The following is a 14,750-nucleotide window of genomic DNA, read 5'->3' as shown; positions in this document are numbered from 1 at the left end:
GATAGTATATCTGCTAGACTATTATATAGTGGTGCTATAAGAGTTCATGACATTGAAACACTTATGTCAAAAGTTTTATATCTTAACTATACAAATGTTTTCAAAGAGAACATAGAAAAATATATTGAGGGTATAGAGTTTGTGAGATGTCATTGGACAGAGTTGTATGAAAAATATAAAGACAAGGAAAATGTTTTCTTTATAGTGGACCCGCCGTTCTATAACACATGGGATTTTCAATACCAAGTAGACTGGACTTTGAGAGACTCTTTAGAAACTTTAGACGTTTTACATAACCATCCATGCTTTTACTTTACATCCGATAAAAGTGGTTTGGAAAGTGTCATGAAATGGTTAGAGGACATACATGACTATGAGTTTAGATACGATAAGATAGAATATGAGAGAGGTCCTATAAACTGGAGAAAGTGTCATAACAAAGAAATTTTACTAGTAAGTAAATGTGGTTTGAAATAGGACTACTTGTTTTAGGTTTTTTCCATTGTGTCATTTACTTATTTGACGTGGCAGAAAGATATAGAGAATATGAAGATGAACCAATGCCTGCAAATGTTCAGTATATGTACTCGTAAGAGATATTTTTATCTAATATTAAATGGACGCACAGAACTTAGCGAATGCACAGCAACCTGGACAACCAAACCCAGAGAATATTCCAAATGAAGTTAGAATACAAACTGCAATGGCAAACTATGGTCAAGTGCCAACAGATGTACAAATGCAAACTGCCATGTCAAATGACGCTGCGTTAGGCTTACCACCATGGTATGCAAATATGAGATGGAAAGAGTTTTATACAAACCCTGAAGTGGGATATAAACAACTTTATGCAGATGACGCAAACACAGGAGTTGACCCAGAATATGTTTTCTACCAGAGGAGAAACAGAATGTATGAGCTCCAGTTAAAAAATGCTATGGAACTCAACAGGAAACGTAAGAGACTAGGTGGACATTAGATTTTTACATATAGTAAAATGGGTTTCTTCAGTAGTATTGGAAACTTCTTTCGAAATGTTGGAAGAGGTATATGGAATGGAATAAAATCTGTCGGAAGAGGAATTTGGAACGGAGTCAAAAATATTGGTAAAAGAGTAGGTCAGTTCGTTGGTATTATACCTAAAGACCCTGAACCAGAAGAACAAGCTCCTGTTATACAACAGCCTGAACCTGCACCACAGTCTAGTTGGCAACCAAATCCAACACCTCAACCGTATTAAAAAATTATATTTTTACCGTTCGATAGTAGTTGTATATGAAACTAAGTTCTAAGTAAAACGCATGGTATAATGGAATTATTCTCTTTCTTCCATCTGTAGTAAACCATACTTGAAAGTCTGAAATACTTCCACTTGGTGGTTCATATAACTTTGTAGGTTTTTCGTAAAAGTCATTTGCCAAGCATAAGAAAGAGTTTTGTGCGCCAGAAAATGAAGCATGAACAATAATAGCAGCTGGGTCGAAAACATCTTTAAATAAATATGGTTCATCTCTTGCATATCGACTGTAAATATTTGCTAAAGGAAGTTCGACTTTCTGATTTAACATTCTTTGCAAATAATACCATGACATTGCAGTGAATTCTGTATATATTTGTTCGTCTTTCTTTGGATTGTCTTCGTAGATTTGAAATGACACTTGTGAATTTTGTTTGTCATATACAATTCTCACATAAAGTGTGCTCTCGGTATTTGCATATTCATCAGCATATTTTGCATAACATGAATTTATTTTATCTTCTATATTTTTTAACGCAGTCTGTAGAGAAGATGAAAGGTCAACTTGTATTAGCTCAATTTCTTCCCACATTTTTCGTTTCCCTTCAGATATATAATCTATATGAAACCTTACAATAAATGGAAAACTTTTATCTTCTACAGACACAAACTTCATTCTACGAAAGCCAATAGCTTTTGTGACAGATGGGTCTCTTAGCCATCTTAATGGGTAGTCAAAACGATAGCCTTCATGCTTTACGGTCTCTGTCTCAAACTTTTGACCGACATTCGTAAAAAGTTCATCTAATGGTTTAGTTGTAGCAACTCTTGAATTTTCTTTTTCTATTGGAAGCATATTTTATCTAGAATAAAAATGTCAAATGAAACAGCGTCTATGAGAGAAATACAACACAACCGACAACTCATTATGCAAGCTCTAAATAAGAACACAACAAACTTTTCAAACTATTCTAAGATATCTGAGTCATTGAAAGAAGGAAACTTAAAACTGACATTAAACCCAATGACAGATGAGTTTCTGTTTCAAGACAGTAAGAACCATACTGTCTGTGTAAATCCAACAAAAGAACTTTAAACGAGAAACCTATAATGAACTTCTTTTGAAAGCAGATGTTGACAACAAAGCTGACAAAGAGTATGTCATTGAAAAAGTTCAAGAAGAACATGACAGAGCAGATGCAACATATGCAACAAAAGAGGATGTTGAAAAGAAAGCTGACAAAGAGTATGTTGACGATGAGTTAGCATATCTGGCTAGTGGGTTAGTGAAGAAGGCAGATAAGGAATATGTGGATGAAAAAGACAATGAAATTATAAAAAGGGTTGAATGGTACCATGAACGGACATCGAAGATTTTAGAAGGTAAAGCCAATACAGGGTGGGTTTCAGGATGTTTAGACCTTAAAGCCGACAAAGAAACTGTAGATATGTTGACACAAACGGTTTCAAGTCATACCAGAGGTTTAATGGAACATGGACAACAGTTGAAAGAGCTTGAGAAAGGTGTTACAGAGTTAAGGAATACAAAAGCAGACTCGACATGGATAAAAGGATATGTAGATGCAACAAAAGAACGTATTTTCGCATGGACAGAAGGAACATACCCACAAAAATATCATAGACATAGCATCTCTGACGTAAATGAACTTGAAGAAAAGTTATATAAAAAAGCAGACAAAACAGAGCTTCAAACATTAAAGACAGAAATACTTCAAACAGTATATCCTATAGGTTCTATTTATACGTCAATGAACTCTACCAGACCAGAAGTAGTACTTGGTTTTGGAACTTGGACTCAAATAGTCGACAGGTTTTTGTATTGTGCAAACTCTTCAAAGGAAACAGGTGGAAGTAAAACGATTTCAGGTGAAAATTTACCTGCACACAGTCACTACATAGATTTAAGTACATCTCAAGCAGGTTGGCATAAGCATAGATATTGGGATTGGTCAGGAATGACAAAAGGTAAAGGATATGATGTTAAAGACAACGTTAAGTTTGCTATAAATTGTTACTGGAGTGACACTCAGGGAGGAGGAAACCATACACATCGCGTTTCAGGATATACGCAAACAACGGGACAAAGTAAAGACTACATGCCACCTTACATGACAGTTTACGCATGGTATAGAAATGCTTAGTCGTCATTTTCAACTTCTTTAGCATATTCGTCAGGAGTTGTCTTATATTTGTTAGGAACTGTCTTTGAAAGTATACCACCTTGAACTTTGACAAGTTTGAAACGAGGTCTGACAATAGTAGTTTTATCTTCTGCTTGCAGTCTGTACATTTTGCCATGTTTGCCTAAAACTTCATAATATTCTCTTGTATACTTTCTTCTATTTTTACGAACACGAATGCGAGTACCTGTCGAGTTCCCATTGTTGTCATAGTCAATAGTATTTTCATATGGGTCGCGTTTAGGTATTTCTATTTTTACTTTGTCACCTTTCTTAAGTTTGAAGCCTGGCATTCTTTCTTGTTTGTCTCTTTTGACTAAACTATTAAATATATAGTCTTTCTCTAAGTCAGGGTTGTTTTTCATTTCTTCGGGGGAGTGGTTTCCCAAACCTTTTTGTTTACGGCTATTGTAAATATTTAAAACTTGTCTCATCTTTGCCATGGAGAAGTGTCTATATTTGTCGTCATATGACATTTCATCTACCTCACCACCTTGTGGTTGGTTTAAGTCTCTTAAGATTTTTATACAACTGTCAATGACACCAAGAGCAGAATGGTTTTGGTCGACAATGAAATATTGGTTTACATTTTTTGAACGCAGATAGTTTTTAATATCGTCTGATTTGAAAGAACTTTCACAGTCAGATGTCAGTTTTGTTGGATGGTATTTGTCAACGAATATTGTCAAAGCAGTTTTCACATCTAAAATATTTTTGGACTGTAATGGTATGGCTTCACAGTATCTTGTGTTTTGACCGACAAATATTAGCCAGTATGGTGGTCCATCTTCTCTATACCTCGGAATGTTTTCCAAGATATCCATAAACCAAGCATTTGGTGTTGAACTAAAGATTTTTATCATGAGTGCTTTCTTTGTCGCTTTAGAAACATAGGGGTCCTTGTTTGGATTCGTCATTTTTTACCCATAAGAAATGGGTTTATTTGGCGCATTAGCAGGAGTTGCATCCAGATTTTTGCCCGCAGTGGGAACAATAGCCAGAGGTGCATTTGGAATTGGAAGGAAGATTTTGAGTACATTAGGTATACTTAAAGAGAAAGCACAACCTATTATACAAACTGTACAGAAAGGTTGGGAGGTAGCACGAGATGCAGCAAATCTTATTCCAAATCCTGAAACAAGAGGAAAAGTTCAAGGATGGATGGACAATGTAGGAAGACAAGCAGGAAACTACTATAACAAAGCAAATGACTACTATAACCAAGCAGGGCACTATATGGACCAAGGTGAAAGATTCTTTAACAGAGGATATAACCATGCACAACAATGGGTAAACAACAACCAACCGCAACCCTCAAACGTGGGGAATGTAAATTTTTTACTGAGATGAAATGAACAATACAGCATTGAGACAAATGGGTTCAAGATGGATTTGTCGACTTCCAGCAGTTACACAACCACGTGTTTGTCAAGTTCTTCCTATACCTCAGGAAGTTTTAGACCGACTTAAAAAACCTAAACAACCAGTTGAAAACAAACCAAACTAAAATTTTTTACTGAGATGAAATGACCGAAGAAGTTGAAACGGTAGATTTGACACCACAAACAAAAAGTTCAGAACCATTGTCAAAACCTGTCAAAGAACTTACAGATGAAGAGAAAAATTCAATAATAGAAAGTGCCAGGTCTGGAAATACAAACCCTAACTATAAAGTCACTTTTCATAGAAATGGAACGGCTAGTATCTCAAAAAAGAAACAGACTCTCACAAATAAAATATTGAAGTCTGAAGGAGCTTTCGAGACAACAGATGGAAAAGTTTACTTCACTGACCAACAGTTCATTATAGAACATCTCATTGACTTAGAGTCGAAATATTCTAAACTTTACAACAAACACAAAAAGTTGAAAGGAAAACAAAAACAAATGGCATATGATATTTATGAAGATGTTGACGACACAACCATACCTGCAAGTGAGGTAAAGTCAGAGGAACCGAAAAGTGACGAAAAACCGATAGAAGAAGGTGAGCCAAAAACTGAAGATAAACCAAAACCAAAGTTAGTTTCCAAACTAAACCAAGTCAACCTTCATTAGCTGGTATGGGTTGGCGTCAAAGACTTATGGCAGCAGGCGGTTATGTAAAGTAAAGAAAAAAATATTTTTTTATTTTTATAAAAATGCCCCCATATAGAATGGATAGAAAATCTGCTAGAATAAAAGCAGAGTTAGAAAGATATGGTTGGAAAGTTTCAAAGAAGTTTAAATATAGGAAGGGAAGACCCATAAAAGTCTATGACAAATTGTCTGGTCTTCGCTATGAAATGGACTTGGAAACAGCACGCGCAAATTATCCAAACAGACTAGAGAGGTTAGAAGAAGAACGTCTTATGGACATGCCTTTCGATGTTAGTGAACCTCAAGTTGAAGGACACGACGGCTTTGCCAGATTCTACTGGAAACATGACGAACAATTGCATCCTTTGAGAAGGAAAAAAGGAAAAGGTGAAGACGCAATGCTCCCATGGAAAGAACAAGATATGCATATGAAAAGTATCGTGAAGTTAGAAGTCAAATTACATCTGGTCGAACCTTTACAGTAAACTTTGACGAAGGAAAGAACAAAGAAGGCTTCATGGGAGTACTTGCTGCAATTCAAGACGGAAATAAGAAAGGATACAATCTCAGACTAACCGTAACAGATTTGGATGGTCACATTTACTATGCACATGGCAATGTCACAACAGCTGCAATGCTTCTTGACGCTTTCAAGACTACAAAGAGAGAACAAATGGTTGACTCCGACTCAGACATTTTGAATGCAATTGAAGGAATTGCAAGTGTAAGTTCGAATGGTACCAACCTAACCCTCAAGCAGTCAGACAACATGCTGGATACTTCCCGTTCATAAATAAGTCTGACATTGACTTGACAAGGTATGGAATTTACAATTCAATTGAAACAATTGTCAATGAACCTTGTATTCTTACATGTCTCAGGAACTCTGGTCTTGTTACAGATGAGAAGATGAAGTATCTTGAGTCATGTGTGAAGACAAGGTACATTCTCAGAGGTCAATTGGCAAAAATTGCACCGTTGGCAAATGTCAATATCCGAGTCAACATACCTACAGCTAAAGGTTCTTCACATGACGACTATGTTGTTGACAAAGACTTACCATGGTTGAAGATTGTAATTGTCCACAACCACTTCATGTTGAACGAAAGTCTTACAAACCCATTGTTCGGAAAAGGCAAGTGCAACATTGTCAGAGCTGTAAACATTCTTTTCGAGAAAGGTTTGTTGGAACCAATTCCAGATGACAAGCTGACAGAAACTTTTGTACCAAAAGACGAAACAAACTTTTCATTGTTAGCAAGACCAAAAGTTGTTCCAGACAAAGTTCTAGCACAAAAGAAGTACACAGTTCCAAAAGGAGTTGGATTGTTCGGATACCAACCTGAACCAGAAGAACTTCCAATGAGGTTGCAAGAACTTCAAGATGCTATAAACAAACTTCCATTGAGACATCCAATTGACGTCAAATTGTATTGGAGAGCATCTGAGTTAGGTCAGAAGGTTTTATATGAAACAGGTTGCTTCGACGATGTTTATGAGATAACAGGAGAAGTTTCTCAGAAGATAAGAGACTCACTTGAATTTCCACGAACTGGACCCATTGGTTGCGACAAGTTCGACTCAGATGAAAAGATATACTATGTCGACCTTAACGCTGCGTACATGAGGTTCGTCCAATATATCCCGACTGGAATTCCAAACGAAGATGGTGAGTTCCCAGGAAGGAACTATACAGTTGGAAAAGTCATACAACAACTGTATGATATTAGGAAAGCTTCAAACCCCAAACTTGCAATGACACTCAAATTGCTTATGAATTCGACATGGGGATATTCCATTAAGAAACCTCAAAGATGAAGAGTAAACACTATGAGAAGGTCGACAACTTTGTTGAAAGGTTCTCCTTTTGTTTTGAAGTACGAATTCACTCAAGGTCAAGTGGCTTAGTAACCACATAAAACCTATTGTCGAACATTGGTCTTACCCTCAGTTCGCAAAGGCAGTCCTTGACAACTACAACAAATTCTTCTCCGAAGTCAAATCCAAAGTGAAGGTTTACTATGAGAACATTGACGCACTCATGACGAACGAAGAAGGCTACAACAAACTCATTGAAATGGGAATGGTCGGTGAAAAGATGGGTCAATTCAAATTGGACAAAATTTTCACCGAAGTTCATGTCCTCTCCAAGCGTAAGTACTGGGGCATACTTGAAGACGGCACAGAAATAAAACATTGCATGAAATAAAAAATTTTTATTCGAATTTGAATCGGACAGGTCGAGTTACACCATTCTTGGTCTCAAACTCATATATAACCTGTTTGTTTGTATTTTCGTCGACTATGGCACGAGACACGAACATTGACCAAACGGACAAAAAGTGTCATTTCAGATGGTCCGCAGCCAATCGCATTCGAGCACTTCGAAGAAGCCTTACGTTCCAAGGGAGAGGGTGTCTGGTGCAAGGCAGAGGTCATGAGACTCTACGAGCAGTACATCCTCAATGCCTGGGAGGACAAATCGTCCTTGGATTGGCAATTCTACCAACTCCTCTGGGACGACCTCCTACGCAACTGGGATGACGAAAGAGTCCAATTCAGAGGTCGGGAACTAATTGTCCAAATTACCTTAATTTAATACTTAATAAATAAACACCTAAATTTACTCGGGGTTTCCCCCTAAAATAAAATTTTTTTACTCTTAGAACCACTCGAGGTTCTCCTTACGGTTGTTGAGCTTGTCACCGTCAATGTGTCTGACCTTCGTCTTCTTGTTGGATTTGGAACCCATTGAATTGCGACAAGCTTGCCCATGGAGATTGAACCGCGATTCCGAAGGGTAAGGTTCAAGTGTCCCAAGTTGTTGAGGACTGGGGTAAGAACCTTGCCTGTCTCCTTGTTGCGGATTTGGTATGGGTAGGGTTGGGAAATTTCGTAAGTGTCATCGGCAACAAGGGTTGCCCAAACTTCCTCTTCTTCGTGTTTCTCTTCTTCCTCTTCTTCCTCTTCTTCTTCGTGTTTCTCTTCTTCCTCGACAATTCCTTCTTCAATTCTGTGTTCACGAATACGGTGTTGGAGTTCTGTCCTTTCCGAGTACCTTCCAGATGGCGTCTATCTCTTCGAAGAAACGGTAGATGAGTCTGGCAAGGTCTCGGTTCTCTCTCTCGTAAATGCGCAAGGTTTCCGTCAAATCATTCAGGCATTTCTCATTGGAAGCTTGGTTCATGAGGACATCGGCTTTGAGCTTGGTCATCTCTTCCATAAGACTACTTTGGAGAGTCTTAACGGTGTTTGTCAGATGAGCTTTCAAATTCAAAATTTGAATTTGAACTGGGCGCTTGTCTGGCAACATTGAAAGGACATCTGCCATTGTGTTCGGCTTCGGTGCTTGTTCGGACATCGAAAAAATGAAGTGGTTTGAGAATGACGGTTTTACTTCAAAAAGCTTGTTATGACGGTTAAGTCATACAACAAGTTTAAAATAATATCTTGTTCTTCTTCTGAACGTTTGTTGTCTCTTCCGATAAAAGTTTCGAACATGAGAACCAAAAAACGTTTTTTGAGATTGCGGAAGAGTTCAGGCAAACGTTCATATTCTGGATATGTTGGGAGCAGTTCAAAACATCTGAGCTGACTTTCGGACAAAATTGGGACAATGTCAGAAAATTCATCTTTGGTCGGACTGCTTGAAGGTAAGTCCCTTACATGTAAGTAGCTCTGGTAAAGTCTTCTCATTTCTGCTAACTTTTGGAGTATAGCTTCGTAGTTTAGAAGTTTTAATTTTAATTGTCTTATTCCACTCTTTACTTCTAAACGGTAAGTATCCATGAGGTCAAGAGTAGCTTTGGTAGCTTTAAGTGGAGCTATCTGTTCCTTGACTTGTGCAATTTTGGTTGCAATTGTGGTTTGAGCTCCTTCAAGTTCGCCGTCTATGTCGTTCTCACCTTCAACCATAGCTTGAAACTCTTCATCGGTCCATTGAGATTGGTGTGGGACGAATTTAACTTGCTTCATTCAAAAAAGAAAAAAAATGTTTTTACTCAAAGCGTGCCATATAGATGGCTATAAGAAACTTACCAGAAGGCTTCTTCTTCACATGAGTCTTCGGCAACTTGAGTGTTGGTGTTGGAGTTGGGTCTGGAATTTCAATTCTCTCTCGAGCGCAACAACAGATGTCAGAATAACATTCCCCACTGTCCTTCTTGCCACCATAAATTGTGTATTGACCGAACTTGCATTTGCAGGAAGACCGGTCAATACAAGGTTCACAGTTGAAATAGTTGTACACAAACCTGTTGAGTACGAGTGTGAGTAAAAACATAAAAAAAGTGAAGTTAAAATGAGATGTTTACTGAATTGGTTGGATGTCGCCTTCTGAGGTTATGAAGAACGGCTGTCCAGAGTAGTGAAGTAGTGCTCTGAGAATTTGTGTAATTCGTGGAATTGGGCTCTCACGATATGGAAGTAGTATCCAAGGACGTTTCATGAAGAACTTCAAGAGGGCTTCTTTCTTCACATCCTTAATATCATCGAATGCAGTGCCTTCTGGAACTTGAATTGCAACACCTGTTTCAATTTCCAACTTTAAGACACTATTCTTGGACAACCAGAAGCCAATGGACTTGCTTGGTTTGCACTTGCTGAGATATTCCTTCACGGTTTCATTTACCTCAATTAGATAAATTGCTTCGTCTAAGGGGTCAAGCTCCATACTGAGTCAGTACAATATTGTACTTTTTCAAGACAATGTTGTACTTTTTCAAGACAATGTTGTACTTTTTCAAGACAATATTGTACTTTTTCAGAACAATGTTGTACTTTTTCAGAACAATGTTGTATAAATTCAGTACAATGTCTCTCAAATTTGAGTACAGCTGTACTTTTTCAGAACAATGTTGTACTTTTTCAGAACAATGTTGTACTTTTTCAAGACAATGTTGTACTTTTTCAAGACAATGTTGTACTTTTTCAAGACAATGTTGTACTTTTTCAAGACAATGTTGTACTTTTTCAAGACAATGTTGTACTTTTTCAAGACAATATTATATTGTTTCAGAACAAAGACGGTTAAGACACAAACGAATGTCCGACGTCCCACCTACTGAACCCGTTCCACAGCCAGAGGAACAGCATGCTCCAGCACCACAACAGTCTCCTCAGCAACCTCAGTTCCAACAAGGACCTCCGAATTACTACCAATTTCCACCTCAAGGTTACTACCCACCACAAGGCTTTCCAAACTACCCACCACAAGGCTTTCCAAACTACCCACCACAAGGCTTTCCAAACTACCCTCCTCAACCCATGCCTTACTTCCCTAACCCTTGGATGTTCATGTCAAACCCTCCACCCCAATTCCAATCTCAATCCCAATCGAAGAGAGACCAAGAGTTCGAAGAAGGTCTGAACCGTTTACGCAAAGAGTATGCCACAGCCCCTATGGAAGATGACAGGCTTTCAGTCTCTTCCCTAAGGTCGACCAATTCGACTCGTACCACAGATTCGGTTCGTGACCGTGAAGACTACCTCAAGCAGTCTGAGAGACTCTTCATCTTACAGCCATTTACAGTTGGAGCTCTCAAGAACATGCGCAATTACGAAGGTCAGACACCAGCTGGAGACCGCAAAACAGACGTACTCGCAAGAGCAGTCCAACTGGTCAAGACAAAGACTGAGATAGTCGACTTCATTCTTGCAGCTTGCCCATACAAGTAAAAAAATAAACAATTACGAGTTAAACTTTTTACTCTTTCTTTTCTGAGTTGTTTAGAGCTGGTTTCTCTTGTAGAAACCTTTCGTACTCTTCCATGGTCATGTAATTGCGAATTTGGTACGCAATTCCAGGTTCGTTGTTTTTGAACCTTACGTATGTAACGCTTCCATCCTCCTCAGGGAAGTAAGCTGCTAACATCTGACCAAGTTTTCTCGGTGACTCGGAGCTCATAAAAATGTCACTTTTTAAACGTTAAGTTTTTAGTCTTATTTTACCCTTTGTTTACCCTTTGTTTGTCAAGGTAGTATTGGAGTGCAATTTCTCCAAATTCTCTGTGTCGGAGTTCTTCAGCATTTTCCAAGGTGTACCTGGAGAACTCAAAGAAGTTGTCAAGAACATACTGCCATGCTGCTCTTCTGAGTTCGTCGGTATTTTGGAAGTGTTGCACCTTCGAGTCTTCTGACATGAAAAAAATGACACTTTTTCTATTAAACCGTTTTGGCATTTCTCATGAGTGAGTATAGTTCTGCCGAACCATTGGAAGAGAAGAAGTACTCTTGCTGGCAAAAGACAAAAATAGTTGCCTTAGTTGTCATTGCAATTGTACTCGTAATTGAATTCATTGTACTTCTCTTCACGTACATAAAACTCAAGGACGGCATATGCTTTAAGAAGCTACCATCTTACTAAGACTAAACACTTAGATTTTTCAAGCTTGACTTTTTACAATTTGAATTTTACACCCAAAAATATATTTTAGGGTAGATGGGTATATCTAACCTGTTTTCTAACCTCTTTTCTACCCTCTTGAATTTTCATGACTTCTTCGTAAATGTTTTGTCATGACTTCTTCGTAATGAGTGTAAAGGACCCTAAAATATATTTTAGGGTAGAAGGTTAGATATAACCTGTCTTCTACCCTCTTTTCTACCCTCTTGAATTTGTCATGAGTTTTCCCGAAATAAAAAATAAAGTTGGTTTTTTTAAAAAAATATTTTTTTATTTTTATTGTAAGAACATGTTAGCAACAACAGCACCAAACTCGTTAGTCATGAACCCAACTTCAATGTTAGTAGAGATGAAAAGCTTCATTCCTTCTTCATATACTTTCGAAACAAAAATCCAGAAGATAAAGCAGGAACTTTTAACAAGTAATTTAGACTGTAGTGCGAAAGATGAAACAAATGAACAGTATCTTTATGAAATGCAGGATATTATTGACCATTTACCCAAATTGCCTGAAATCCAACAACAAAAGCTTACTATTCCAGAATTCGATGAAATAGAAGTCAAAGCAACTGACTCAGTAGAAATAAAGAAGTTCATACGAAAGGTTAACTATGAGTTTCTTGGATTTCATTGCAACCACAAAGTCATGGACAAAGATTGCGATATGGTATATAAGAACATCTCTGACATATACAAATCTGGGGAGTTTAAGACCTACGACAACTTTGTTTCGTTAGTTGCTGAATGTGTATGGCAGATAAGAGATAAAGATAGAAGAGGTAAGATATGGAATGAACAGATAAAACCCGCAACTTTTGAGTTAAAGAGAGCAATTGACGCCTTAGTCATACTAGCAGGTAAGGTTTCAGAATATAACGCAAAAATGAACCCGCAATGTTCAAAATGTAAGGCAGCAATTAGGAAATATAACTACTCCGTCAAAGAGATAGAACGTATGAGAAACGACTATGCTGACTTAAAGAGGGAGGCAGAGAAACCAGCAGAAGATAAAATGGACATGTTAGCATTTCTAAACAAAAACTATCCAACAGCTGACGATTTCCTTCTTTCAGATGTCAAGAAGAAGTATAAAGAAACCTTCGGCATTGTTAAAACATTCGATGTACTGACAGAAGAAATAGAAGCTACGAAATTGTTTAGAATTTCACGAATTCACAATGTTTACCATGTAAAACGCTTATAAAATAACTGGGGTAGAAATGAGGGTAGAAAACGGGTTAGATATACCCATCTACCCTAAAATATATTTTTATTGAATTCCGTATGAAAATCGTGAAAAATAACAGAGTATTTTGACAACTTCAAACAAGCAGAGTAAATGAACCATTTATTTTTATTGACTTTTTACAATTTGAACTTTGTTTGCGTAGATATGAATTCTGAAAGAAGTATGAGGGTCTTGTATGACTTTGTACTTCTCCCATAGTTCATGTCTGTCAAACTTACCTGCCATGGACTCTTTCATAAGTTCCATGAAATCGTCTTCGGACAATCCAGGGAAAAGTACAATGTCAGTAAGTATTCTTTTAACATCCTTACTTAAACTCTTTGCTGTCTGTACACAAATGACAACTGAGATGTTAAAGTGTCTGAGCTTCTTAAGAATTCGACACATGTCTTGTTCTCTATTCTTTAACAAAGGATGAGAAGCAAAGTCATCTAAGATAAGAAGACATCTATGAGGGTAAGTCTTCCAATCGTAAGATTGCAATTTCTTCGAAATGTATTCTATCTCTTTCTGTTTGTTTCTGAAGTGTTTCTTCTCTAATATTCTCTGCATTTCCTCATTTGGGTCTTTAAACTTAGAATTGACATACTCATTTATAGCATTGTACTTCAAAACTCTTCTTTGGTACTTCTTTATCCAATCTAACAACTCAGAGTCTTTTATACATACTAACTTAGACTTTTATATAATATCTTTGAACGAATTGACGGTTTGGTCAAATTGACCAGAAGTACTACAAATAACAACTAACTCATAGAATGGGTTCTTCTCATCTAGTTCTTGTTGTTGTGCAGCCATTTTAAAGATAAGTCTTACCCGACCCAGGTGGTGCGATTAGACTGTTATACCATTCTGAGCAATAAGAACTTGTCATGTATAGGTTTTTCTGAGCATTTTCTAACTTCCTCTTGTTCTTGTTTAAAACATTCTCAAATTTCTTGTCAATGTCAGCAAACTTTTTTTCTAACATATTTTTAGAAAAATTAAAATTTTTATCTTTTTAAAATGTCTAGCGATTTCGCTATCTATATTCGAGACAAACTTTTTGACAGCAAAACATCTGTCGACCAATAAAATCTTACATAGTGTAAACAAGAAGGGGAATTTGTTCTAAAGTTCTGTTTTCTGGGAATAGACAAGAACATAAAACATTAAGCAGAGAAGTCTTAAGTTTGTCAATGACAGACTTGTTGACAGAGATGACGCCGATTGGAAAGATGAAGTCCAACAAAAGTTCTTAGAATGCAAAGAAGACACATGCGCTGTTCTTGAAGATGAAATAGAAAACAGAATAGATGAGCTATTAAGGACAAAGAACTTTTACATAAATAATGGTTGCGCCAAATTTGACATAACTCCACCAGAGAAGAAGAAGAAGAGAGAAAAGAAAGAAAAGAAAGTAGAAGAAGAGAAGAAAGAACCTGAACCAGAGAAAAAGAAATTTGACATGTAAAAATAAAATTTTATTTTTAGAACATTTCTGGGTCAATGTCAATGTTCTCTCCTCTTTAGGAGCAAACACTGGCTTAGACTCTAAAATCTTTTTACCCAACTTACCTTGAACTTCAACTATCTTAGACTC

General features: G+C 37.2%; 9 protein-coding genes and 7 pseudogenes across 16 annotated transcripts, besides 3 other annotated features; 8 read left to right on the top strand and 8 right to left on the bottom strand.

The window, feature by feature from the left end:
* Positions 1–635: 635 nt before the first annotated feature.
* On the top strand, positions 636–979 carry TVAGG3_1095120 (annotated as a pseudogene). The gene has a single exon: positions 638–979. A coding segment is annotated over exon 1 (342 nt).
* An 18-nt stretch (positions 980–997) lies between these two features.
* Positions 998–1,240, top strand: TVAGG3_1095110 (serine threonine-protein phosphatase family; the record flags this gene model as incomplete). The annotated part of the gene is made up of 1 exon (XM_001319355.2): positions 998–1,240. One exon carries the CDS (start codon positions 998–1,000, stop codon positions 1,238–1,240), a length of 243 nt encoding a protein of 80 aa, XP_001319390.2.
* Positions 1,241–1,244: 4 nt separating this feature from the next.
* Positions 1,245–1,568, bottom strand: TVAGG3_1095100 (uncharacterized protein; the record flags this gene model as incomplete). The annotated part of the gene is made up of 1 exon (XM_051257171.1): positions 1,245–1,568. The coding sequence occupies one exon, from the start codon at positions 1,566–1,568 to the stop codon at positions 1,245–1,247; it is 324 nt and encodes a 107-aa protein (XP_051075618.1).
* A 663-nt stretch (positions 1,569–2,231) lies between these two features.
* Positions 2,232–7,731: a mobile genetic element.
* TVAGG3_1095090 (uncharacterized protein) lies at positions 3,396–3,731 on the bottom strand (the record flags this gene model as incomplete). The annotated part of the gene is made up of 1 exon (XM_051257170.1): positions 3,396–3,731. One exon carries the CDS (start codon positions 3,729–3,731, stop codon positions 3,396–3,398), a length of 336 nt encoding a protein of 111 aa, XP_051075617.1.
* On the top strand, positions 4,790–4,945 carry TVAGG3_1095080 (uncharacterized protein; the record flags this gene model as incomplete). Its single annotated transcript, XM_051257169.1, has 1 exon — positions 4,790–4,945. One exon carries the CDS (start codon positions 4,790–4,792, stop codon positions 4,943–4,945), a length of 156 nt encoding a protein of 51 aa, XP_051075616.1.
* Positions 4,965–5,548, top strand: TVAGG3_1095070 (annotated as a pseudogene). The gene has a single exon. A coding segment is annotated over exon 1 (584 nt).
* TVAGG3_1095060 lies at positions 5,594–6,373 on the top strand (annotated as a pseudogene). Its single transcript has one exon. A coding segment is annotated over exon 1 (780 nt).
* TVAGG3_1095050 lies at positions 6,426–7,234 on the top strand (annotated as a pseudogene). Its single transcript has one exon. A coding segment is annotated over exon 1 (809 nt).
* TVAGG3_1095040 (DNA/RNA polymerases family) lies at positions 7,558–7,725 on the top strand (the record flags this gene model as incomplete). Its single annotated transcript, XM_051257168.1, has 1 exon — positions 7,558–7,725. The coding sequence occupies one exon, from the start codon at positions 7,558–7,560 to the stop codon at positions 7,723–7,725; it is 168 nt and encodes a 55-aa protein (XP_051075615.1).
* A 139-nt stretch (positions 7,732–7,870) lies between the features above and the next one.
* On the top strand, positions 7,871–8,129 carry TVAGG3_1095020 (annotated as a pseudogene). Its single transcript has one exon. A coding segment is annotated over exon 1 (259 nt).
* A 49-nt stretch (positions 8,130–8,178) lies between these two features.
* On the bottom strand, positions 8,179–8,877 carry TVAGG3_1095010 (annotated as a pseudogene). The gene has a single exon. A coding segment is annotated over exon 1 (699 nt).
* A 32-nt stretch (positions 8,878–8,909) lies between these two features.
* TVAGG3_1095000 lies at positions 8,910–9,365 on the bottom strand (annotated as a pseudogene). The gene has a single exon. A coding segment is annotated over exon 1 (456 nt).
* A 148-nt stretch (positions 9,366–9,513) lies between these two features.
* On the bottom strand, positions 9,514–9,798 carry TVAGG3_1094990 (uncharacterized protein; the record flags this gene model as incomplete). The annotated part of the gene is made up of 1 exon (XM_051257167.1): positions 9,514–9,798. The coding sequence occupies one exon, from the start codon at positions 9,796–9,798 to the stop codon at positions 9,514–9,516; it is 285 nt and encodes a 94-aa protein (XP_051075614.1).
* A 27-nt stretch (positions 9,799–9,825) lies between these two features.
* Positions 9,826–10,188, bottom strand: TVAGG3_1094980 (uncharacterized protein; the record flags this gene model as incomplete). The annotated part of the gene is made up of 1 exon (XM_051257166.1): positions 9,826–10,188. One exon carries the CDS (start codon positions 10,186–10,188, stop codon positions 9,826–9,828), a length of 363 nt encoding a protein of 120 aa, XP_051075613.1.
* Positions 10,189–10,559: 371 nt separating this feature from the next.
* Positions 10,560–11,192: a mobile genetic element.
* Positions 11,193–11,220: 28 nt separating this feature from the next.
* On the bottom strand, positions 11,221–11,421 carry TVAGG3_1094960 (uncharacterized protein; the record flags this gene model as incomplete). Its single annotated transcript, XM_051257165.1, has 1 exon — positions 11,221–11,421. The coding sequence occupies one exon, from the start codon at positions 11,419–11,421 to the stop codon at positions 11,221–11,223; it is 201 nt and encodes a 66-aa protein (XP_051075612.1).
* A 793-nt stretch (positions 11,422–12,214) lies between these two features.
* Positions 12,215–14,090: a mobile genetic element.
* Positions 13,274–13,720, bottom strand: TVAGG3_1094950 (protein of unknown function, DUF4106 family; the record flags this gene model as incomplete). The annotated part of the gene is made up of 1 exon (XM_051257164.1): positions 13,274–13,720. The coding sequence occupies one exon, from the start codon at positions 13,718–13,720 to the stop codon at positions 13,274–13,276; it is 447 nt and encodes a 148-aa protein (XP_051075611.1).
* Positions 14,091–14,750: the final 660 nt, after the last annotated feature.

This window comes from Trichomonas vaginalis, assembly GCF_026262505.1.
Source record: "Trichomonas vaginalis G3 chromosome Unknown ctg_211, whole genome shotgun sequence".
Lineage (NCBI taxonomy): Eukaryota > Parabasalia > Trichomonadida > Trichomonadidae > Trichomonas > Trichomonas vaginalis.
The sequence above is the reverse complement of the archived record's forward strand: the minus strand, read 5'-3'. Positions and strand labels throughout refer to the sequence as shown.